A 25,463-nucleotide genomic window follows, 5' to 3' on the forward strand; every position below is an offset into this window, starting at 1 on the left:
GCCCATAAAAACTGGCAGTATATGCGTAACATCTAAACCTACAAACAGACAGCAGTCAGTCAGGTCTCATTTTTGAAGGAAAAGGATATGGCTCTTTTCACAGTAAAAAAGCTACATTTTGCATCCTAAAACAGCATTTTTCAACTTAGGTTTACTGCTGACTACATTGCTGTTAAATAGTGCAAGAATGAGTTGTGCTCACTTCAAGTTCGTTTTGTAGAAAACAGCATTGTTCAGTTTAAAATTCTGAACAGTGAGCTCCACGCATGAATGCATTTATTTCAATGCATTCATAAAAAATGGTCTTTCTGGGTCACTGCTGCAACATTTAGGCAGCATTCTGTGACAATGCTGCCTGCATATATGTCTTTGTAATGCTCACTGTACAGTTTTTTTTAACTTTAAAAAACATATTTGGCATCCTGACTTTACTGTAGATCAGAAAAGAACACAGACCATTATGTAGCAGAAGTTAAACAGTCACATCACAAGAACTGGTCTCCATTGGTCAGAATACTGACCAGAATTCATTTATTCAAGCTGATAAAGTACACTCTTTCAGAGAAAAGCATTGTACACATTCTAGATAGAAATAAAATGTGGCTTGAAACAGTAGATAAGGACACACGGACAAGTTAAACATGTAAGCAAAATGTATTCAACGCATAGGTAAACAAGTTACAGCAACCAAATAAAAAGGAAGGTGGATCAGCAACAAAAGTGGTTTTAACTAGTTTCAAGAGTAAATGCTCTTGGAGTCTGTTTCCACCAATCAGTTAGAATTAAAGAAATTTCATGGATCAGAAAAACTGACAGAAATGACCTAGAAGTGTCTTGTTCAACATCTTTACCTCCAGCAATTTCTCATCCTGTGATTTATGTAAACACCCCTTTTTTTCTAGGTTTCCATGTATTTTTTTCTTCTTCCGTATGCCACTGATAACCTGTTGAACAGCTCATTAGTTTTAAATGGGTTTCAGTCCATTCATTACATGTCCCATTTACCTTCACTGCCTAACACTCAACTTTTCATAATGAGAAGGATGAAGTAGAGGAGAGGGAGCTGTTTAAAGTGGTGTGGGGGGTATCAAGCAGATGTTAACAGAATTGCAATGAAAACTATAAAAGTGTGCATATAAGCAACAAAGTTACAAAGCAGACTGAGCAAACTCAGTCTACTTAGAAAGCCTGGAGTTTAATCCCCAGAAAGCAATATAATTGATCTGTGCATGTAACTGGGTGAATGATTACATTATAAAGCTATTTGTAAAACCTAGGTAGGTTTAGAAGATTAAATAAACGTTTTTTATTAGAACATTTATTTTATATTTAAATATATATTTTAGTCATGGTATATTTATTTATATCTTGATTAAAAACTCTAAAAGGAAAACATTATTTTTAATAGAAGACAAAAGAAGCAATTAGGGAAAATTTTTAGAGATGCAGGAAATATTTCCTCTATCATGTTTTTCATCATGTTGCTGTATATAGGAAGCAGTTCTAAAAAAAGAATACCTGTGGTATCATTGTCAAGCAGAAAATAAAAAACAAACTAAAAAAAAGACACATTCTTACAATAACCTAATTCAAACAACAACCACAAAGATGGTTCACAGCAAATTAACATAAAGAACAAGTTAAAACAAAATAAAAATAATAAACAAGAGAAAACAAAGTCATGTAAAATCAAAGAGCTACCCGAATCTTTAGCTAATATTTTAACAGATCCGCTGAACCCACAGATCATACGTAAAAGAATGAAGAGTTTCAGAACATCTTTACATCTTTACTTCAACATTGATTCAGGGACAGAAAACAAGCCCTAATGAGTAGACCTAAGTGTCCTGGTCAGTAAACAGTGTGAAAGAAGATCAGAAATAAGTAAAGGTGTGACATGTAAAAACTTGTGGATCTAGTCAATAGTTAATTAACTAATTCCAGTTTCTGTTGGTGAAGTCTTAAAGGCCTTAAAAGATCTAGATCCTAAAAACAAAATCAGCAGGCCCTGATGACCTTCCTCCCTATTTCTTATGAACAGCTTATTTCTCAATCAATCTGATTCCAGGTAAACATTACAACGCTTTCCCTGCTTATACTAAATTACTATGTGGAAGCTTTAGATGCCAAGGCCTATTCAGTTGATCTTTTTTATAGATTTGTCAAAAGCGTTTGACACATTGGATTATGAACTGTTATGCCAAAGACTTTTTGATATTTTCAAGTGATCTTTCTTGACCTAAACACTGTGTTAAATACCATGATTGCTACTCTTGTTATCTTGATGTCACCAAAGCTGTGCCGCAAGGTTCTGTATTAGGACCATTACTTAGTGTATCTGTGCAAGGCACCCTATTAAATATGTGTCTAGCTATAAATATCTTGCTATTTTAATATATAAAAACCTTTTTTTCAGTCACTCATTGAACGTCGTATAAAAAAGCATTGATTGAAACTGGGTTTTTTTTATAGAAATAAATCATATTTTCCATTTAATGTGAAAATAGGACTTGTCCCTGCCAGCTTCTTACCTGGCATTGATGATGGTGAAATTATTTATATATATGCTCCTGTTAGTTTCTTACAGATGCTGGATGCTGTTTATCATAGAGCACTAAAATTCATCACAGAATGTAGACCTCTCACCCAACACAGAATTTTATACTCTTTGGTTAACTGGTCTTCACTGTCCATATGCAGATTGTGGACTGGTATATTTTTAATATTTAGTATACATATAAGGACGATACTATGGTAGGACTTGCAGCTGTGCAGCTTAATTGAACTGGATCCCTGGATACCTTTTCCTGCTCTTAATGTTTTTTGCTGCAGTCTTATTTTATTTTCATTTGTATTTTTCCAGTTAATTTCTTCACTATAATTCACTATAATCACTATAATCGGTTTTAGAATGTTGTTTTAAATGCCCATTTAAAACAGGTCTCTGCTAAAAATGAGATATTGTGTCTCTGTGAGCTTTACATGCATAAATAATGGTGAATGTAAAATAATAGAAAGGAAATTAGAAGCAAACCAATCGAGTGGTGTACCAAAAATACCCCGTCCACGTTTTGGTGTTCTGAGCAACACTGAGTGATCCACAGTGTCCAATTTGAACTTATTTCCAGGATCAGTGAGATTGCAGATTCTACATCCTTGCACAACAATTAGTCATCAGATTCTGAGGAGAGCTAATTCAATAGTGTGGCTTCTACCAAAACCAGACTGAAATGTATCCATGATGTTGAGACAAATGTGTGATATGAAACAGAAGCCTGCAATGACATGGGCCTCTAAAATAATCAAATGTAGTCTGGCCTAAGAACTGGGATTTACTGATGCTATCTTTGCTGACTTCAAGATGTTAATAATGTGTGTGCATTGTTTTCTTTCTTCACATAAGTCAATATTTTAGGTTTATTCTCTCCAAAAATCTCCTTTGCTCTCCTTTCTTTTGATTTCTGAACCCATTTATTGTTGTATATCCAGTTCTACAAGCTTTATAATTCTTAGCTATTTTTTTGTTCCTCTTGATACATTCATATCACACATCACACATTTCAATATGCTCTTTTTCTAGGCAGTTTTTTGCTGTTTTCTTTGTTTTGAATCCATTAAACATCACTAAGTGAAACAATACAGTGAAAGATAAAAATGTAATTATTGCAAATAAAAAATGAAGAATTACAAAACTTAAAAAGAAATGTATGAAAGACCAGGTCTAGGATCATGAAACCAATACATGACATCTTAGCCTTGATAGTACATTAATCAAAGTCACAAAAACAACTGGGAAAAATAAAGTAGTGTTAAAGCATCTCAACAAAAAAGGATGAACACCATAACAGTTTTGGTTCAGGAGGTCTACTTTCTATACACGCCTAAACCTGGATGAGGACAATAACCTGAAAAGGTTATTTCAAGATAAACAAGTGTAAGTAACATTTTTCTTTCAGTGGTACCTAATTAAATGTGATTGTATTTAAATGAATAAGGTAAAGACTCTAAATCCACAAAGACGAATATGCACTGCTCTTCTATAAAGCTTCTAAAACAGCACTCACAGCTTTCACTTAGCATCAGTCAAAGATAAACACTCAAATCGCCCACTTAATTTAGGTTAACAGCTGGTCCCACACTTCAGCACATTAATATTTATAGTTTTTTCTTAAGAAAGTTGGTTTTGTTATTCCACTTGCTCTGAATGCTTCCTCTCCGGCTTTATCTCTTTGTCTGCTGCAGCAACTCTGTTTTTCTGAAGGAACTGGCTTTATTTACTCTGTTCTTACAAACTAACTTCTATCCACTGCAGTTAAACTCTTTCTCTGTCTCAGTCAGCGTCGTCTGTCCTCTCACTTCCTTCTCTTCTGACAGTCCTTATCACCTTATTCCCCAGTTCTGCTTCTGCCTCTTTCAGTCTTGTTGAGTGTCAAATTTCATTGTCACTCCTTTCTGTCTCTACTCTCCAGTCTTTCTTTTCCACTATCTAACTCAGAAAATTTAAACTATCATGATTTTCAACATACTAAGACTGTGTAGTTTTTTTTTTTTTCTAGCTCCATAGTTTTATACTGCTTCTTCAATTTTTTATATTTAACTCCCTTGTGGGAGACCATGAATACGTAGTCTTCTCTATACCTAGATAAGGCTTATCATGAATTCAGAGAGGTTTTTGTGCATGCGGACAGGCAAATTTGTTGTGATTTTATTTGTGGCCTGACTGACCTTATTTATGGAATTTGTTTTAAATAATTTATGTGTCAACCCTGTTTACAGTGGGGGTTGGGAGCTGCTGACCTCGACTGGGGACATTATCGGGCGGTGGAAGGAGTACTACGAGGATCTCCTCAATCCTGCCGTCACGCATTCCCTGGTGGAAGCAGAGGCTCTGACAAGTCCCGAACCTCAGTATTGTCTTCTTCAGGTTGGAGGTGAGTTCCTGTCTCAAGTGGAGGAGTGACTAGTATCTTGTGGTCTTCTTCACGAATTAGGGGAGAATGGAGCAGGAGATCGACAGATGGATCGGTGTGGCTCCCACAGGAATAGGGATGCTGTGCTGGTCTGTTATGGCCAAGAGAGATCTCAGCTGAAAATCGAAGCTCTCAATTTACCGGTCGGTCTACATTCCTACCTTCACTTATGGCCATGAACTTTGGGTCATGACCAAAAGAACGAGTTCCTGGATACAAGTGGCTGAAATGACCTTCCTCCGTAGGGTGGCTGGGCACTCCCTTAGAGATAGGGTGAGGAGCTCAGCCTTCCGAGAGGGGCTTGGAGTAGAGCCGCTGCTCCTCCACATCGAGAGGAGCCAGTTGAGGTGGCTCGGGCATCTATACCAGATGCCTCCTGGACGCCTTCCTCGGGAGGTGTTCCAGACACGTCCCACCGGGAGATGGCCCAGGACACCCTGGAGGGACTCTGTCTCTTGGCTGGCCTGGGAACACCTTGGGCTCTCCCCGGTGGAGCTGGTGGAGGTGTCTGGGGAGAGGGAAGTCTGGGTGTCTCTACTGAGTCTGCTGCCCTTGTGACCCGGTCCCGGATGAAGCGGAAGACTGCGATGTTTTAAATAATACATAGCCACAAAGTAAAAAGATTGCCCCCTCATCACCAAAACATTTAAATTGCAACATATTATGCTAAATATTATTGGGTGTAGATCATTATTTTGACAACCTTTAATCCTTAATTGTATTCAAGCCTATAGCTGATGACAGTAGTATTAATTTGTTTCAAACTTAGAAATAAAGTGAAGACAGTGAACTAATGTAGTCAAATTCAAGAGAAATGTGTATCCAGTTATGATAAAGGTGGTTTATCTATCGAAGAGGAGGAGGAATTGAGAAACACCTTTCGGAGAGAATTAAAATCACTCTGTAGTGAGACCAAATTGCTTGCATTTTACTATGGAGAGACTGTTAGTGATGGCTGAGAATATACTTTTTGATCTTTCCTGCATCAATGATGTCTGTAGCAAAAGGCCTTCCTATAGTATTTTTCAATGTTGCTAATAGACAGGCGTCCATCTGTTTTTCAAGGAAAATAATCTGTTCTCTACGAACAGTCCTGAGGAGTGACATGCTCAACAATAAAACCTTATCCTCCATGTACACTAGTCCCTTCCTGTTCTTGCAGACATGACACAAAATGTCCTTATTTGGTATAGAAAGTGCATTTTAAATGTATTTATCCACTTTGAATATTAATGGAAAGGTCAGCTGTGTTTTATTCTCAGGATTTTTAAGTTTTTTGACTCCAAAGTTATATTTACCATTTTAAATCACTTTCAAAGTATATGACTGATACTAAGTAACATTTTTGAAAGTCCTTTTTATGGTGGGTGTACACTCTACAAACATAAGTGTTGTAAAAATAATAACGTTGTGGCTAATTTAGAACATGCTCACTTTTCCTTTTTTACTGAACAGGTGCTAGAATTGGTGTTTTTGCCATTCCTTTCCAAGTAACTTTTCCCTGGCCCTGAAAGAGTCACAATTCAACTTTGTGCTGAAAAGTTCAATTTTTGAGGTAATGGTAAACAGCGTGAAATAAAATATAAGATACAAGTATCAGAGAAAAAAAAAATCCAATTTAGGCACTTAAAGGTGTTAAAAGGAACAATGAAAAACTTTAAAAGAACAGTCAAAAACCCCAAAATTATAAACAAAAAAGAGAATTCGAGAATTATCACTATAGTGTAAGGGGGTATTTTAGAAGAAAGAAAATGAAATACTTAATTAATTCATTGATTTAACTATAAAAGTTTTACCAAAAGCAGTCTATTGGCTAAACAAATAATTTAATAAATTGATGAGGAATACGTATTTCCTTACTTCCACTAATACAGCAGCTCCCTGTCTCGTTATTGTGAGTTATTATTTTACAGTATGTTGGTTTGCCATATTCCTATCACATGATATGATTCAAAAAACGGCAGCAGCATGAGACTGCACATCAACACGGAGAAGACACATGACTCATTTCAAAGCACTAAATGGCTTTAAACAGTCTGCCTGAGGATCACAGCACAGAGTTCAGCTGTTTGCTGTGTGTTATAAGACACATACCTTTGGCTCAGTAATCCCAACGGGATGCCCTGAAAGCACACATGACCTGACATCTCAGCAAATTGACTCGTATGATGTAAAATGACAATGTGGTCCATAATGGGGGATACCTGGTTGCATGACACTGCAGAACTATGATACTGAAGGAGATTTGCTATTCCTGTTGGAGGACTATTAAATCAACAGACCTCCGTATGATTGTGTATTCCATAAATTGTCCAGATCAAAACATTTCTGTATTAAAAATTATTTTTCCAAAAATTATATAATATTTCAGTTCTCTGAGATACTGAATTTTGGAAATTCATAAAGTGTAAGCCATGATCATCTAAATTAATAGAAAAACTTCAAATGTATCAATTTGCAATGAGTTCCACTTTTTCTATGAAATTACTGAATTAAATTAACTTTTCCATGACATTCACTTTTATTGAGAAGCAACTGCATACAAATACAAAGCAAGACATTTATATGACATACTTACTTTAGATCCTGAAATGGCTCTGCCCTTACATGTGAAGTCTCTACAGAATGGCTAAACACCACTCCTTCATCCCCTGTAGAGAGGGGAAAATAGTGTTAAATAAACGAAACTAAAAACAGTTAATTTGACATGAAGTGCTCCATAAGCTTGTGTCATACATTATTTGCTCATATTTGTTGTATATCATGCAAACTGTTCTCAATTTGCATTTGCATTTCATGAAATGCCAAAAGTAAGTGGAAAACATGCCCTAACTTATTCTGCTAAGACTGCATTATCCTCCCAACACACATATTTTTCTGTCGGAAGGAAAAAGGTAGGCTCTGATATAATGACGTACTTAGCCCCCTGTGTCCAGTAGCCACCTCTGCAGCTGTGAACAGATGTTTGGCAGTAGCTCTTGCTGAGACGATAGAGGGTATATTGAAAGCTCAGCACCACTGCAAATTTAATACTGCATGAGGTAAAGTCACTGGCAGGCCCACAGATAACAAGGTGGCTGAATTAGTCTTGAAAACTGAAGCAGACACGTTTTTATTTTTTTATGTTGGAAATTGAAAGAACTGTTTTAAAACTCCATTTTCGACAAACTATAAAATTAGTGTGGACTTTTTAATTGTTTTAGTCCTACACAATGGAGTTTATCGTGCCAGTAACAGTTTGGCATTTGGCTTGCTTTGTAGATTTGTAGCTTCTCTCTTGTTTACATGAAATGTTTATGGGCTTGTCACTCTCAGTTTGGAAGCACCTTTCTTAATTCAGAATACCCATGAAGTGTTTTTAAAGAACAGTCAGTGACCTGAAACCCACCAGCCAGATAATGTATCTCACACAAATCTTGTGTTAACGTCACTCATTTTAAATTTGCAAAACACCAGCATATATAAACAGTGTCACAAAGAGCCTGCATTTAGAGTTTGACACGTTTCTTTGGTCAGTCTGTCTTGTCTTCCCTCTGTCAACAGTAAGGACAAAATAAAGCACCTCCAACCCTGAACCTCTCTGTACTCATTCTTTCAGAGTGCCTCTAATGGACAAATCTCCCAAATTGCCTTCAGCACTATGCGGAGAGGATTTAGAACCAGTTCACCTTCATACTTCAATTTATGGGGTTTGTTTGAATGCATATTTTGCATATCCATAACTGAGATCATAACCAATATCATTACAGTGTGATTATAGAATGTTTTTGAATTTTTTTTATATGTTATTTGCTGCAGAAGATTATCTTTTCCCACCGATCAATGAACATTGGAACACTTGCAGCTTTGTTTATTTGTTAAAACAGATTTGACCTTTCTTCATGACCTAATGTACTTTGAATCCTACATCCCCTGTAGTCTTTTAAAGTCCTGATATAACCAAATATGCCTTCCGCGCTACTTAATTTATTTTACAGAATATATTTAAAAACCGATTTCTGGAAAAGTAAAAACAAAGCCAAAGAAAGAAAAAAAACTTTACTGACCTACAAGGCAGCATTGTGTTTAGACAGATCTGGACGAGGACAGAAAATGTCTACATTGAAGGTGTTGAAGAGTTCAATTTAAAAACTGTTTCAATCATTCTAAAATCAAACAAAAATAAGCAATTGGTGGCTTCATAGTTTTGTGCAGAGAAGACTGAGTGACTGAACATAAATGGTTACCTAAAACCATCAGTGTTTTGATTTAAATCCACAAAAGCAAGACAAGCCACAACTTACAGTCAGTGCTACCTTTTGTACATGAGAGACCCTTTCAGAACAACAGCAAACTGTTGCTGTACCCAAAGACAATCATGCTTTTGGTAAAATGAGTAGAAATAATATTGGTTTCTTCTGTAGAAGGTGCTTAACAGCTCCCTACAAAATTACAAAAATGTACCTGGATGACTCTCTTAGTCCTTAAGAAACAAAGGGTACACGCATTCTCCAAAGTGCTAGGATAACGGCTCAAAAATGTAAATTTCAGCAAGAAGAAGCAAAAGCACACAGCCAATAAAAGACAGGACTGGCTTAAAAAATGCCACATGGAGAAATCAATTCAAACCATGGACTCAAAACTCACTAAAATGTCAAACCACCATGTACTACTTTAACAATACCATAGACTAAATGTCTAATTATATGTTTATTATTTCAAAAATTTTAAAGGTTCTTTTTTGAACTATAGATTTGTCCACTGACTCACTTTTTCATGATTCTTTAGTTTTTTTTTTTATAATCTCAAGATTCACTTTTAAAACAAGTATTGAAAATGATTCATGCAACCATAATTCTACTATAACATTGATACATAGTTTTGGGTTTTTAGAATTTAAATATTTTCATCTCGTTTTTAGTTGTAAATCTTCATTGGTGGACCCTGATTATGCTAATAATTTTATTTCCATTGCATTTCAAGTTTATGTGACATTTTTTGCCAATATTTATTTTTTTACTTACGCATACATTTTGGTGTTAAGTGTTGATTATTTGCATGTTTCTTTGTTTTTGACATCTGTAAAGCACTTTGTTTTGCATTTGACTACATGTAAAGTGCTTTATAAATAAAATCTGATCATTAATTGATTCAGCATTGGAGATAAAGACCTTTTATTAGAAATTTCATAATTGCAAATCAGTTATGTAGATTCAGGTTACAGGAAGTCTCATAGTCTACAAGACTAAAAACGTTATGTTAAGAATATCAATAATATTACAATGTATTCGTACTAGCGCTATGCACCATGCAAATTAAGAAATATGAAAGAATGAACAACTTTGTTGCAATCTCATTACATTAGATTACCTGTGACTTTTAGTTTCTCAGTACCGATGCTGACCTCTTCCTCATCTGCAGAAAACAGAACTCTCTCACCATCAGCACTCTTCACTTCAAACCTCTGACACTGGGCCTCGACCATTTCTGAACCTGAAATAATAGAAGAGAGATAAAGTGTCTTAGATCTAAAACGTACTGCAATAATACTGCTCATGAAAGCAACCAAGTGGATGATTTTGTTATCCAGACCCCTTTACTGAACCGTTAGGTCTTCAGTGTTTGGAATGTTTAACTACAGAGGTAGCTGCACTCCGAAGCATAGCATCTTTGACTTTGTTCATGCTTTCACACCACACATATGACAGAAAATTGGGACTTTTTACTGAATCTAGTTGAGGAGCTATTACAATACAAGCTGCTATGACATGCAGTCAGAAACAAATCTTTGAAAACCAAATGTTCCACTTAAGGAGAAAACATTCTGTGTTTGTTTCACAAGTTTTTACCAAAGAACACAAGCAAAAGTTTCACAAAACTCAATTTAAATGAACTGAAAAATCTTACAAAGATTCACACATAGATCATAAAGTATTAATGCACTGCATGTGCTAACCTTATCCAGAGAAAGATGGTTTAGAGAGACTAAAAGAAAGTATGTTCTTTTTTGATGTGGTACAAATAAATCAATTTCTTCTTAGAAGGTCTTTAAGTTAGATTATGGCCACTAAAGAAAAAAAAAAGTTATTTTAATTTACTGATAAACACTAAGCTGAAATATGAAAACTGTACATATAAACAATATGACCAGATTTGTTTTTTTTTTACTTTCACAATGATGAACTAGAGTAACTCATCTCATCTTATGTCTCTCATCAAGAGACATTAAGGCCCTGATGTCCCAGAACGTCTTGTTGTTGAATGAGGATAAATCTGAGATTAAGGTTTTTGGACCCAAAGCCGACAGAGATCCTGTCACACAGACTCTTCTTTCTTCTGGTTTCTGTTGGACCCTTGAGGCCAGGAACTTTAGCCAGAGCTAAACTTTTCAAAACTTTAGTAATATCACAAAAACAGCAAATTTCCAAATTAGGAACATTGCCACAATCTGATCTTTCAGCTCTTTTACTGACGTGCACTACCGGTGAGAATTTTTACACACACTTTCCCATTTAATGGTTTTCTTTAGGTTTATGATTATTTACATTGTACATAGATTCTCACTGAAGGCATGAAAACTGAAAATGAACACGTATGGAATTAGGTAGCAAACAAAGACATTTTAAAAAATCTTGAATTATGTTTTTGTCATAATGTGGTTTGCGGGCGGACCAAAGTGCAGCCAAGAGCTGGGCAGCAACATGCTGTAAAAGGTTTTCAGCTTTCTTTTCAGAGGTTTTCAAAGAAACCAAACACAGCACTGCAGATACAAACAAAAGTCCAGATCCAAAAAACTTACAAGATAAGTTCTGCAGGAACATGGAAAAACTCAGCACAAATACATGGGTTGAGAACAGGGTATGACAAACACAAGGAACAAGCAATGAACAGAGACACCAAACCAACTAATATACTGGGGAAAGACAAAGGCAGGTAATCAAGGGAACTGAGAACAGGTGTGACAAGGAGGCAGGAAAGCAGAAGGAACAGGTGAAACAAATACAAAGGTTGAGGAAGAGTGAGAGGAATAAACAAACAGAAAACACAAACTAAGCAAGAGCATAATACAGAGGAGGAAATAAAGAACTAGAATAACTATGAACTAAAGTAAACAGAGAAACTAGAGGGTAACATAGAAACAAAAACAATAACCTAAGAAATAAACAAGAGCCCATAAGAATCTAAATTACAAAATAAACAAACATAAACAATAACTAAAGCTGGAATAAGAACAAATACCTAACCATAACTAAACACAGAGATACTAAATAAGAATCCAAGGGTGAATAATAATAATAATAATAATAATAATAATAATAATACAAAAAATAATAAGAAAGCAACAACAAAAGGAACTAAGAGTTAGAGGAACACAATACACACAAGGAGATGGTAGAGGGAGGAAAAGAAACAAATAAACATGATGCAAAAACCAAAATAGAAACATCTAGCCAAAAATCCCTCACAAGACACCAAAACCAAAGTCCAAAATGTCACACCATGACAGTTTTATATTTTAGATTCCTTTAAGTAGCCACCCTTTGCTGTGATGACTGAAATATTAACCTTTGGCCGTCTCAGTAATCCTCTGGGAAGTTCTTTCAAGACTATTTGGAAAACCATTTCAGGTGGCCACCTCATGAAGCTCATGGAGAAAATGCCAAGAGAGCAAAGCAGTAATCAAAGCAAACACTGGCTATTTTGAAGAATCTAGAGTATAAAAATGTTTAGAGGTTTTTCCCACCTGTTGTTTACTATATAATTCCTTGTGTGTTTTATCTTTGTAAAGCACTTTGCAACTTTGTTTTAAAAAGTGCCATATAAATAAAGCTAATTACTATTTATTCTAACTAGACAACTTCGGATTTATGAGTACACACATTAGATCAATACACAGTTCCGTCAATAAATAGGTAATTCTTACTGAGCTTTTTAATTAGGCTAATTATCCCCCCACCTTCCTTGTTCACATAGTAATCAGACTACTTCTTCGTGTAACAGCAGAGTTTGATTTTGTTTAGCCTCATGCAGACAGTAAGTTCAGTCAACATTGGCAAACATGGTTCAGGATCTGATGATGCATGTTAATAAGCATTTGGCAGGCATGGGTATGTTGGGGCTAATGGCTGACACAGCAAGAAGTCAATTTCTGCATCAACTGTTGTTTTATAATTCCAATTGTGAAAGACAGAACACTGATACTAAAACATTGATTCTCAATCCTGATCCTTAGGGCCCACAGTCCTTTATGTTTTAGACGTGTCTCTGCTCCAGTAAACCTTATTCAAATGATTGTATTACCTCCTTAGCCACCATGCCACCAAGTGCTGCAAAAACCTGTTAATCACTCATTCATTAAAATCACTCTGTTACAGCAGGGAAACATATAAACCACACAGTACAGTTCGTCCTGAGGTCCAGGGTTGAGAAACCCTCCTCTAAAATAACATGAATTGGAAGATGTTGCAGAAGATCTTCCACTATTAAAATGCCACAGAATTTCAGTTAACCCTGTCTCCTGAGGCACTTGTCACGTGCTGTCACAATATGACTTTAGCTGGATAAGTAAATATTAACAATTAAGATTAGACCTAGGTATGAAGATGCATCTAAGCTTGAAACTCTGTATCTATGTTTCAGACTCCTCTTTTGAAGAAAATAAGCAGTTCTTCAGTTGTCCTTTGAGCTGACAGTCAATTAGTAAGAACTACTGCTCTTGACAATACTCGAGACTGGTTGAAAGCATTGAGAAAGTCTTCAGCATCATTTAAATTATTTGGCAGCGTTTTTATAACATATAAAGGAATTTACAGGGGTAAGGACAATGAAACTGAAACATCTGTCATTTTAGTGTGGGAGGTTTCATGGCTAAATTGGACCAGCCTGGTAGCCAGTCTTCATTGATTGCACATTGCACCAGTAAGAGCAGAGTGTGAAGGTTCAATTAGCAGGGTAAGAGCACAGTTTTGCTCAAAATATTGAAATGCACACAACATTATGGGTGACATACCAGAGTTCAAAAGAGGAGAAATTGTTGGTGCACGTCTTGCTGGCGCATCTGTGACCAAGACAGCAAGTCTTTGTCATGTATCAAGAGCCACAGTATTCAGGGTAATGTCAACATACCACCAAGAAGGACGAACCACATCCAACAGGATTAACTGTGGATGCAAGAGGAAGCTGTCTGAAATGGATGTTCGGGTGCTAACCCGGATTGTATCCAAAAAACATAAAACCACGGCTGCCCAAATCACGGCACAATTAAATGTGCACCTCAACTCTCCTGTTTCCACCAGAACTGTCCGTCGGGAACTCCACATGGTCAATATACACGGCCAGGCTACTATAGCCAAACCTCTGGTCACTCATGCCAATGCTAAACGTCGGTTTCAATGGTGCAAGGAGCGCAAATCTTGGGCTGTGGACAGTGTGAAACATGTATTGTTCTCTGATGAGTCCACCTTTACTGTTTTCCCCACATCCAGGAGAGTTACGGTGTGGAGAAGCCCCAAAGAAGCGTACCACCCAGACTGTTGCATGCCCAGAGTGAAGCATGGGGGTGGATCAGTGATGGCTTGGGCTGCCATATCATGGCATTCCCTTGGCCCAATACTTGTGCTAGATGGGCTGCCAAGGACTACCGAACCATTCTTGAGGACCATGTGCATCCAATGGTTCAAACATTGTATCCTGAAGGCGGTGCCGTGTATCTGGATGACAATGCACCAATACACACAGCAAGACTGGTGAAAGATTAGTTTGCTGAACATGAAAGTGAAGTTGAACATCTCCCATGGCCTGCGAGGTCACCAGATCTAGACGAGTCAGGAAACGGTTTCCTCCATCAGTATCACGTAGTGACCTGGCCACTATCCTGCAAAAAGAATGGCTTAAAATTCCTCTGACCACTGTGCAGGACTTGTATATGTCATTCCCAAGATGAATTGACGCTGTATTGGCCGCAAAAGGAGGCCCTACACCATAGGAGCTGTTATTTGCAACTATTAGTTACATTGAGCAGAAAGAGAAGGCGATGAGACATGCAGCAAAGGTCCTGAGGTTGTTGTGTTGAGTACAAATAGTTCTGTATATGGGGCAATTGATCTACTGCTATTCCACTGTTGGGACCCACAGTCATGGATTTCAACATTAAACTCCGCTACGGACCTTTCTGGAACTTTCAAAATGAAGTGCATTAACCTTCTTCTGGCACAGCCAGGAAATGGGATAACTGCGGACTTCCTGTGACTTCACTACCCAAATAAAAGCACAGCTATTGCTATGTCCGCTCTCTTTTCCACACGGCCTTCGAGAAGGACCGGTCAGGGGAGGCCCAGCGCGCTGATGTCTTTTGCTGGTAAAAAGACATACACTCTTCTCTTCAACTGGATCCAAGGAAGCCATACGATCATCGATCATATGCAAAGATAAGTACGGGTGAAATACTGTCTATGTATCCGGTATTTTCATTCATGAACGGGGGTAATTAAGGTACAAGCATTGCTTGACTGTTTCTCCAAACCCCCGCAGACGCAAACGGTGTTCGAGAGAAGCCCCTGCAAAGACGCGGTCTCCCAGGCTGGAAGGAAGACAGCAGAGACCGCAGCGGAGAGGACGAGCTGCCCAGCTACAGCTCCGGAGCTAACCCTTTTGTTCACAGAACGAACGCACCTTCTGATTGTGAGAAGCTGATGAGATTAGCGGGAAGCTAACCCTTTGTTCACTGTGGATACCTTCTTCAAACTTCATCGCCCCTTGGACAACATTTCCTCACCATGGTCAGAGGTTAGGTTTGGGCAGATTAACAGGATGAAATAATCTGAACGTTTTCATTTATGAAGTTTAGTTTTGTTTTTGTGAAACTCGTCTACCTTAGTGCTAGCAGGCTATCTGTAACACACGTGTCGGTTTGTGTTTTTGTATGTTTTTAAAGTTAAGATAAACTTTATTTAAAGGGTGATTTTAAACAGAACATTGCTCATAACGCGCCGTCCGCGTTTATGCATTTTAACCCTTTTATTAACCCTGGTATTTTAAAGGTATGTGTTGATTCTGGTGCTAAGCTATCCGCTTCTTTGTTAGCTTAACTGCTAACCGGTAAGAACACGTGCTTGCTACTAAAGAGTATTCAACAGAAAGGTTGTTGGTTTTCAAGCTAGTAAATAATAGTTCCTAAACATCATTTACTAAATTTGATAACTAAGTAAACAACATTAAGCCCCATTTCTCCAGAAAGATTTGGCTCTTTTCCAAAATACTCCCTTAATAATATTTCTTCGAATATTATTTCAATAACTAAAGGCAGCTAATTAGACACCGTTGAGAAATTGTCATCAGGGAGGTTGGTTTTATTCAGCAGATCATTATTTAAAACATTATTTCATTAAAATAATATTTTATCTGATCTTGCATTGTGAAGGGTTGTCTAAACGCTTGCTGATTATTGCCTAAGTTAGTTGATTGTTGATTGAAATATGTTTGACTTTGACTTTGAGTTGACTTATTTTTGTTAATAAATTCTTGTATTTTAAGAAACTGTGTGAATTCATGCCGTGTGTACAGAGTTTATGCTGTTCAATAATATCAGAGCTCGTCTCACACCTTTCTATTTCGTCCTAATACCATCGCCTTACTGGGCTGGTATTCACAGGACAACCCTTAACAGACCGAAATATTATTTGTCAAAATATTAAAATATTAATATTAAATATTAAAAATATTCTCAGATTCATAATTACAACACCACACTCCACCCTACTACCAACACCAAACTTCGCATCTGTTTCAGAACTTCCTTTTGGGCCAAATTCAAGTTTTGAATTAGTCAGGACAACTGTAGTGCAAAATCTAAAATATCTAAACTGATAAAACCTGCAATGGATTACACCATAAATTAGACTGGACTGTTATTCACCCATGGTTCTAAAATTCTGTTACAAGTGTCACTTATGGTTCTGCCGTCAGTGTTTCAATTATTTGTACAGCAAATACAAACAAACAACCTGTGGTGTAGCTCTAATAAACTTCAATAGAAATAAGATGGGTTGTTAGGGAACAGTAAACTTTACTTAATAAGAAACTTGTCGAAAGAATGGTGCAGTAAAACAAAATTGTAATGAATAGAGAACCAGGAAGAAGCATTGAGGGGTATGGAAGCAAATCGTTACCATATTTCAAATGGAAAAGCATTTTCAGAAATGCTTTTTCATTTTAAGAATGTGGCTGCATTGTTTGACTCATAAATGAAATTAGTAATCAATAATCCTATTTGCATTTTAATTTTCTTCTTCAAGACTGCTCATTCTTTCACTTAATTAAAATGAAAAAGAAAAAGACATTTGAGATTTATTTTTCAAAATGTACCTCAGCAAATAGATTGCAGCATTACATTGCAAACGTGCCGAGAAATTGATTGAACTGCAGCAGGGCCGAGCTCAATTTGTGGCAGTGGCAGGCAGAACTGGCAGTTCCGGTGGCAGGGTGTGGCACCCTCGTGGCAGCCTTATGGCCTGGGACATCCAGCATGTTTTTAAGCATTTATTTATAATTTTCTGTGAGTGACAATTCAGAATAGCCGCTCGTGCTCTATAATAAACCGGCTGTTTGTGCAATAAATCTTCGTCATCCTTTCAACACGTCACACATACACATAGTGCTATTTATTTTCCAATATAATCACCTTATGTTATGGGTCTAAAGCTGTTTATTAAATAATAATCGATAATGAAATTATTATGTAAAGGTAACAGGCTATAACAATAATGACAACCCATTTGCTGATAATCAGCATCAGCTTCCACAAAATCAGCAGCAACCGCATTGGCAAGCTTTTACGGCCTGTCTGGCGCCTTCTGGCATCCTCAGGGAATCCCCTGCCATCCAGCGGCACAACAAATGTAATTTCACATCATTAAACTTTTCTAATTGCCAACCCTCTCTTTGTGAGTCTGTTCAAAGACAGAAAGTATGTTTGCTGCCACGAGGATGCCACAGCCTGCCACCGGAACTGCCAGTTCTGCCTGCCACTGCCACTGCCACAAATTGAGCTCGGCCCTGCTGCAATTCAATTTCTCGGCACGTTTGCAATGTAATGCAATGCAGACGTGCACAGCGCCCCCTACCGAACAAGATGGGTAGCTCGGTCAGCAGGGAGCTGAGGAAGAGCGGCTGCTGACGTCACTCTGCTGCACCCGCCGCTCGGAATGCTTTTTCGTTCTTGAGTTCTGGGCAGTCCTTTGTGGGCACACCACGAAAACGAAAAAGCAATGCCTGCTTTGTTTTCTTTTTGATTATGGCATAAAATGCGCAGTCGTGAAGAAGAAATGCAAATGCAAATAGGATGATTGATTACTAATTTTATTTATGGGTCAAATAATGCAGCCACATTCTTAAAATGAAAAAGCATTTCTGGAAATGCTTTTTCATTTTAAAATTTTACATTTCAAATGGAATTTTGGTATCTATTTGCTGAGGTACATTTTGAAAAATAAATCTCAAATGTCTTTTTCTTTTTTCATTTTAATTAAGTGAAAGAATGAGCAGTCTTGAAGAAGAAAATTAAAATGCAAATAGGATTATTGATTACTAATTTCATTTATGAGTCAAACAATGCAGCCACATTCTTAAAATGAAAAAGCTTTTCTGAAAATGCTTTTTTTATTTGAAATATGGTAACGATTTGCTTCCATAGAGGGGAAACTAATACTGTATTCCATTTCCAATGAAGTTGAAACTGTGATGTGGGAGTGGAAAACCTAATTCAACCATGCTCCAGTTCCAAGTTTAAAAATTTGTGGAATTAGCTGATATGCAGGCTAACTACTATTAGCAACTACAATATGCAGTACAAGCTAACAAAAGATTTTGTACAGTGTAGTTCATCAAAAACGTTGTATAGTACTGTGTATTAAATACATCCTTTTATGAGAATTATTAGGAATGCAACAACTTTTTATTTTGGCTGCCTAAAGTTTAATGATATTGTATTTTGAGGCCGGGCCTGCTGAGAAACCTCTGACTTTAGAATTCATACCTGTGACCTTGCTACAAGGCAACAGTGCTAACACATGCACTGCCATACATTGTCTCTCACTTGAAACTTGGAAATTTCTACTTCTGAGTAAAACTGGAACTCATGTTCAGGCTACATCCTTAATCTAAAGATGTAGTGCAAATAGATAAGAACATTTCCTTTCCCCAAGTGCACTACTGTCAGTAGTGTGATGCTTTCAAAACTGAGGTTGTACTTGTAAGGAGAGTTGGAGAACCGTTGTTTTGATTTGTGAAACTTTAACTGTTCCAGTGTAGACAAAACTAAATGGGGATTCTTATTTTTCCTAAAAATATTGCCAAAATGTCATCTTGCCTTGTTCTCTTTACCCAAAGTCATGTTGCGTGTTGCAGGTACTGTGTCAAACTCTAAGATTAGCAGGGTGGTGTGAAAATTTGCTAAGTTATTTGGATTTGCCAAATTAGGTGTTGGCTATGCTTTTAGTCTAATTTATCCATGTTTAGTATTTTTATGAATTAGACCAGAACATTTTTCTACTGGATTAAGGTTGAACCTATAAAGAAATGTCTCTTAAATCTTTGCTTCACCATCTGGGATTTCAAGCTGTTAGTCAAATTTCTTAAAAGGCAGGAGTGTCTCTTCAGTCACAATCAAGCTTTTTTTGCTAATATCTATTTGGAATTAAGCTCTTTTCTCTCATCTTTCCCTATCACTGTCTTTTTTTCTGTCCAACTGTATTCTTTGAACTCTCACTCCTCGTAAATATAAAGAAGGTACTTGTATTTTGCTAAGCTAAAAGTTGTGTGTTTATTTGCGTCTGTGTGTGCGCTACACTTAGCAGATCGAATACTGGAGGTTGTATGGCAGAAATCAGAGAAGAAAAAATGAGGACTTTAAGAGCAAATGGGATGAAAAGTGGAGTATGTTTAAATGAGAGATGTGCTCCTTTAGATTCTGTCTCGAGTATCTGACAAGTGCAGTTTTGCTGATCAGCTTTTGTCTTGAAATACTGCTCATAGAGCAGATTTCTTGCATGGATGCAGCTCAGCATATTTAGAAATACTTCTCTAATTCAGAAGTGTCTTTTGCTTTCTCTGTGGAAGTGGGGTGTATATTTTGAAAAGGCTGAAGATGAAGTCCGACTAAGATAAGGAAGACTTTGAAATACTAAGGGAAAAGGTTGGAGGTGAGCTGCAGTTTTAGCGTGTTTCAAATTATAGCAGAAAATTTACAAATAATGTGGATCATAAAAGTGTACACACCTCCGTTAAAATTCCAAGTTAAATAATAAAAGGCTGTAGCATTGTAAGCACAGGTAAGCAGTCAGCTAAAATGTTAAAGCTAGCAAGACTGAATTTGACAACATGAGAATAAGTTAGCACAATACTTCCAGAGCTTGGCTTTATGCATTACTGGTGAACTTCAAACTTGAATATCTATTGTATGATATTTTAATTAACACACGTGGACTCTTCCTCCGTTTTGCATTTGCTCAGAGTATATTTGCATCAAGCCTGTGGTGTAGATGAATCAGGGTTTGGATCTAAGAATCTAAGAATGGCTGAACAATAACTCTATCCATCCTGTATCAGAGAAAATATACACACCAAAAAGAATGTGAAAAACTTGTAATACAAATGTATACTAAACACCAAGAATTGAGTCCACTATTTCTCCCCTAGAGCAAAACAAAATGTGAAAACACAATTATCTAAACTGTTAATAATTTCATGTTTACAGAAAGAAGAAAAAGACTGTGATGTACAGGCCACTGTCAGACACAACACCAGATATCAAGGCACATGTGTGAAGTTACCACATTCAGGGTTGTATTGCAGCATAAACATGAATGTATAGTGAGTTGTACTTGTGTTAGTGATTGACTGAGGAGCAATTCCTTAAAAGGTGATAGATAAGATGTGATGCAGGATTTATGCTTGGAGCGACGTGACATGCTGTGAAATGACAGCTGAGGACCTGGAGAGGAGGAAACTATTTTTGACAATTGCAAAACTCTGGGCTTACTATTATCTGACTGGTTTGAGTGAAAGCCAAGTATAAATGTGCTCTGTAAACAGACTGAGCTCGAAGCTGGAAAAGGAGGACAGGCACTGAGGCAAACAAAATGTAAAAAAAAAAAACAAAAAAAAGTATGAGGATAAAACTGACTCAAAAATAATGTTAAATATTATTTAGGATTTACAATGCCTGTTTTGCAGTGCATAAAATATATAGTTTATGACTTGCATGGCTTTTTTTCAATTTATTTCCCCTAATTTAATTTGTCACTGTACTGGGAGATTATGCAAGAGTTGTGCCCATGAATTTAATAACAACTTAGGTTAACCTGAGGAAAGAAAGAGAAGTAAACACAAAGCAAATTTAGAACTGTATGTGATGTGCCAGCAGCCACAGCATTTGGAAAAAGTGGCCATAGGTTATTTGTTTTAAGTGATCAACTGACAGAGAGCTGTGAGATACCTGGTGGAAAAAAGCTCTATTAAATATTTCTTTCTTCTTTCAAACAAAATACTGTACATTGAAGTAATAGAAACCATTACAGCATATGAGCAAAATTATCTTTTGTTGCTTAAAGTTAATGTGCACTTGCTTTTTATTGTGTTTATGGTGAGGAAGAAGATAAAAAGGGTTGAAGTGTCTCTTCATTAACCCTGTTTGGTTAAAAAACCCAGGTTTCACTCAAATGACAGAACATGTTGCTCCCAAAAAGTAATGACTGTCACCTTTTTCTGTTTCCTCTCCTGCTGAACTGAAGGTGGGAAATGTTAATTCTGTGTAAATGAACTGTTTTTGGACAACTAATTGCCTCCTGCAAATGTCTTTCCTCCTGATCACACCAAAGTAATTCTGTGACCACCGAAAACAGCAGGAGTCCTCGTTAGCTACCCTTAATAATTAATGCACTAATTTAAATAATAACTTCCTGACAGGATTTCCTCTTTAGTTACAAGTGCGTTCCTCAGCACGACCCTCCAGCAACAATAATGCTTTAAGAATACTTCACATATGGGACAAAGTTTGTTGGATGAAACAAGAAAACAGCACAGTACAGTGCATGTGAGAGAAACATTGACTTATAGTTTAACATGTGATAGGAATATAATGTAGATATATCTATATGCACATCTACATGTATTACTTTATACACCTATGCAAAATATATAATCTGCAAACAGACATATTTGTTAATATGTTGCCTTAACATGCAGACATTAAATTTAAATTTGGATATTATGAAAATCCCATTAATAGCCTATTCATACTGATATGGATGTATTATTTTGTGGTTGTCAGGTTTGATAAATAGCCCCTATGAGTCTCTACAATTTCATTACATGCTAACTAAGAAATACAATGATATGAGAACCAAAAATGCAAAATCCGAAAACGCTGTTGAATTTCCGCTAGGTAGTAGTATCTCTAAATGTTTGTAGTTTTTAAAATTGCAAAAAATATATTTGAGTAGGACAGTGTTAATACATCCAATATTTATAACAAGTATCAGTGTGATTTGATCTATATCATGAAAAAAATATCCTAATGACATTGCTGGAAAATGAATATTTGCAAATTATATATTCTTCTTTAAATTAAGTTAAAGTTTGCAATTTAACAACGGTTGTACTTTGTGAAAGTTAAACACCAAAGACCTAGAGGGTGCCAACAGTCCAAGCAAATGTGAATAGAAAAGGAAATTAATTAAAATGAGATTACTTTAGAATTTTTACATTAAACCCAAAACAATATGGCTTTGCAATTGCCTTCATTTTTACATATATATTTATTCATTACAGGTTGAACTGTAGCCTACATGTATTTGTATGGCCCTGGCAGTTCACACGTGTATCTGAACACATGCAGAATGATTATGTGTAAAACTGAGTGCACAATACATTGTTCGGTAGCGCAACTTTAAAAAGTGACAAGAAAACAGTGAGGACTCCGAACGCTTACTAAACTCTCATATTCGGGAACATTAAGGATTTTCATGCAGCAACAGTTGAGAAAAAAAGGTGGACCAAACCAAAGTTTTATGTCAGCATATGTATCTTTCAATAGCAAGAAGGTACATAGCTCCTTCTACACTTTACTAGATGCAATGTCAAGTGGAATGTAAACTTCACTGGTACTGGAGAACAATCAGCTGATGTCAAAATAACTACCTATAACATCTAATCAGGCCAAACTCTATACATCATCTCTGAAATCTTGGTTGATGAGAGGTGATTTTTCCAAACAGCTGTACATGCTGCATTCAGGTACAGCTCCTAGACTAGGTTACATGTTTTATTCCTAATTTAAAAGTTTCTAAACATTTACATTGACCATTTTCTAGTGGTAATATTGTCCAGGCATTGGCTATGCCTACATAACTACTTAATTCACAAAAAATCTCCGTTCTGTACTTTTCGCTTGAAATCAAATTCATTTCAGAGTCAGAAAAAGGTTATTTGTTTACTGCTGACAAAAGTTTAAAAAAAATCCTATGTTTCTATTTATTGTTTTTGAAGTGTACCAACATCGTACCGAACTGTGATACCGATTATATATATATATATATATATATATATATATATTCTTCAGCATTCTTCGCTTCATTATTTATATAGATATATATAAATAATGAAGCGAAGAATGCTGCAAGAATTGATTAAAAAAGATTCGACAGCTGTCCATCAAATCTATAGCAGCCAAAAAAGTAAGAACATTGCTTCACAAAACAATGGCCACATTGTTTCTTAATATAATCGAATAAGCAAAAGCAAACACCCTGTTCTGTCAGCTCTTTCATCTGTGATGCATCAGGCTTTAAGTTTGACACCTGTTAATGATAAACAGGTAAAAAAGCTTTATGGGGGAAAATTATAGGGACATAATAAATATAAATAAATAATAATAAATAATAATAAATAATAGTAAAGCATATATATAAATACAGGTGTAACAGTATATACTGTTACACCTAAATAAGTAGTTTTTGAGATTACTCTGTAGGTATTTTATTTAGGATCTCTGTTTACAAGGAATACACCCTTTTCACATGTTAAACACTTAACCTAAATTAAATTTGAAAAATAAAAAAGAAATGATCTCAAAATATATTAGAAAATCAATGTGTAAAGGCTGGTACAGGTTATAGATGGCCCATATAAACAATTATGTGGCCAGCATGTACTGTAAAACAGTATACTGAACAGGGCCCTAAAATTATGTTTACCTTAACAAAAAATAAATAAATAAAAACATCTTATCACAGGTCAAACTGATTAGATTTTGGTTACTGAACCTGGAGAAATGTGTTATTTTGTCACATCTCCTTGATGTGTATCTCAGAGATGTTTTATTTAAGATTGAATTCATCCTACTTACTCCTTATTTTTTCATGTTGTATTTTTCTTTAAAAAAAAACCAAAATAAATAACATAATTGAAAAAAATCTATAAATTCTTAGTATCTCAATTTGTATTCAGAGTTAATGGATGAAATACATTAAAGTAGTGCCAGTCTGTTTTACTACCACCCATTAAAGTGTTGAGGCCATATTAAAAGTTATACGGGTTTGCTCTCCTAGAGTTTAATTCAAGGTTTTAAATTAGGCCTTTCAGCAATGAAGGGATATGACGCAAGACGACACCATAAAAGGACTGCAGGATCGCTACAAAGAACAGTGTAGGTAAGCCAAGTAAACACTTTATGCATGGTAGATTTTTTCAAACAGGCCTAGCTCTCTCCTTCGCTCTCTTACATTCCTGTAGACGAGGAATCAGAGGAGCTGCTTAAACAGTATGTGACATTCATGTAAATATTTCTTCTCTTGATGTGTGTCTGCAGCTTCGGCACACATGCATGGACATGCAAATTTGCATATGTGAATACTAATGTGTTCTTGTTCTAAGAAACATACCTAAAATTAGGTTGGTCTTGTCCTTTGGCAATGGAGAGAAAGTGAACCGTATATTGTCCCTTTTTAATCACTGTTTCAGTTTCCTGAGGGTAAAATTCTGGCAATAAGGTAAATGTTGCATAAAGGATTCTAACTACAAAGTAAGTTTATGTAAATCAAACTGTTGTGTCCTTGTGCTTTTTTAAAGTGGATTTTTTAAATACCTTTAGTATGTCTGATAACTTTTAATGCTTGGCTGGGTTTGGTCATTGGCTAAATTACTCTTTTAGTGTGTAGGTTATTAATTCCAGCCTGAACATATTCAAAGCACCTAAATGTTAGACAGACCTTTCAATGGGATAACTGACAAAAACTACTTTGTACATCTGAAATCCAACTGACCTTAATGGACTTTTCCCCACAACATCACAGATGTTCTTAAAGAGGTCTTTCCTACGTTAGGTCACTCTACACTTACTGTCATTTATAACAGTTTAGCCTTGGGCGTTATTCCAAAAAAGATTTAAATATTCTGCTGTGCCCCCTCAAAAAAAAAAAAAAATCAGCCTTGACTCTTCTGTCTAATTTTAGGCTGGCT

General features: G+C 36.2%; 1 protein-coding gene across 1 annotated transcript in view; it reads right to left on the reverse strand.

The window, feature by feature from the left end:
• Positions 1-25,463, reverse strand: part of LOC124869050 (zeta-sarcoglycan) — a 520,530-nt gene that overhangs the window by 67,687 nt on the left and 427,380 nt on the right. The window contains exons 5-6 of the mRNA XM_047366758.1: positions 10,320-10,442; positions 7,549-7,621 (exon numbers count right to left, since the gene is read on the reverse strand). Coding sequence (XP_047222714.1) covers positions 7,549-7,621; positions 10,320-10,442 — 196 coding nt within the window. The remainder of the gene's footprint in view (positions 1-7,548; positions 7,622-10,319; positions 10,443-25,463) is intronic.

This window comes from Girardinichthys multiradiatus, chromosome 5, assembly GCF_021462225.1.
Source record: "Girardinichthys multiradiatus isolate DD_20200921_A chromosome 5, DD_fGirMul_XY1, whole genome shotgun sequence".
NCBI lineage: Eukaryota > Metazoa > Chordata > Actinopteri > Cyprinodontiformes > Goodeidae > Girardinichthys > Girardinichthys multiradiatus.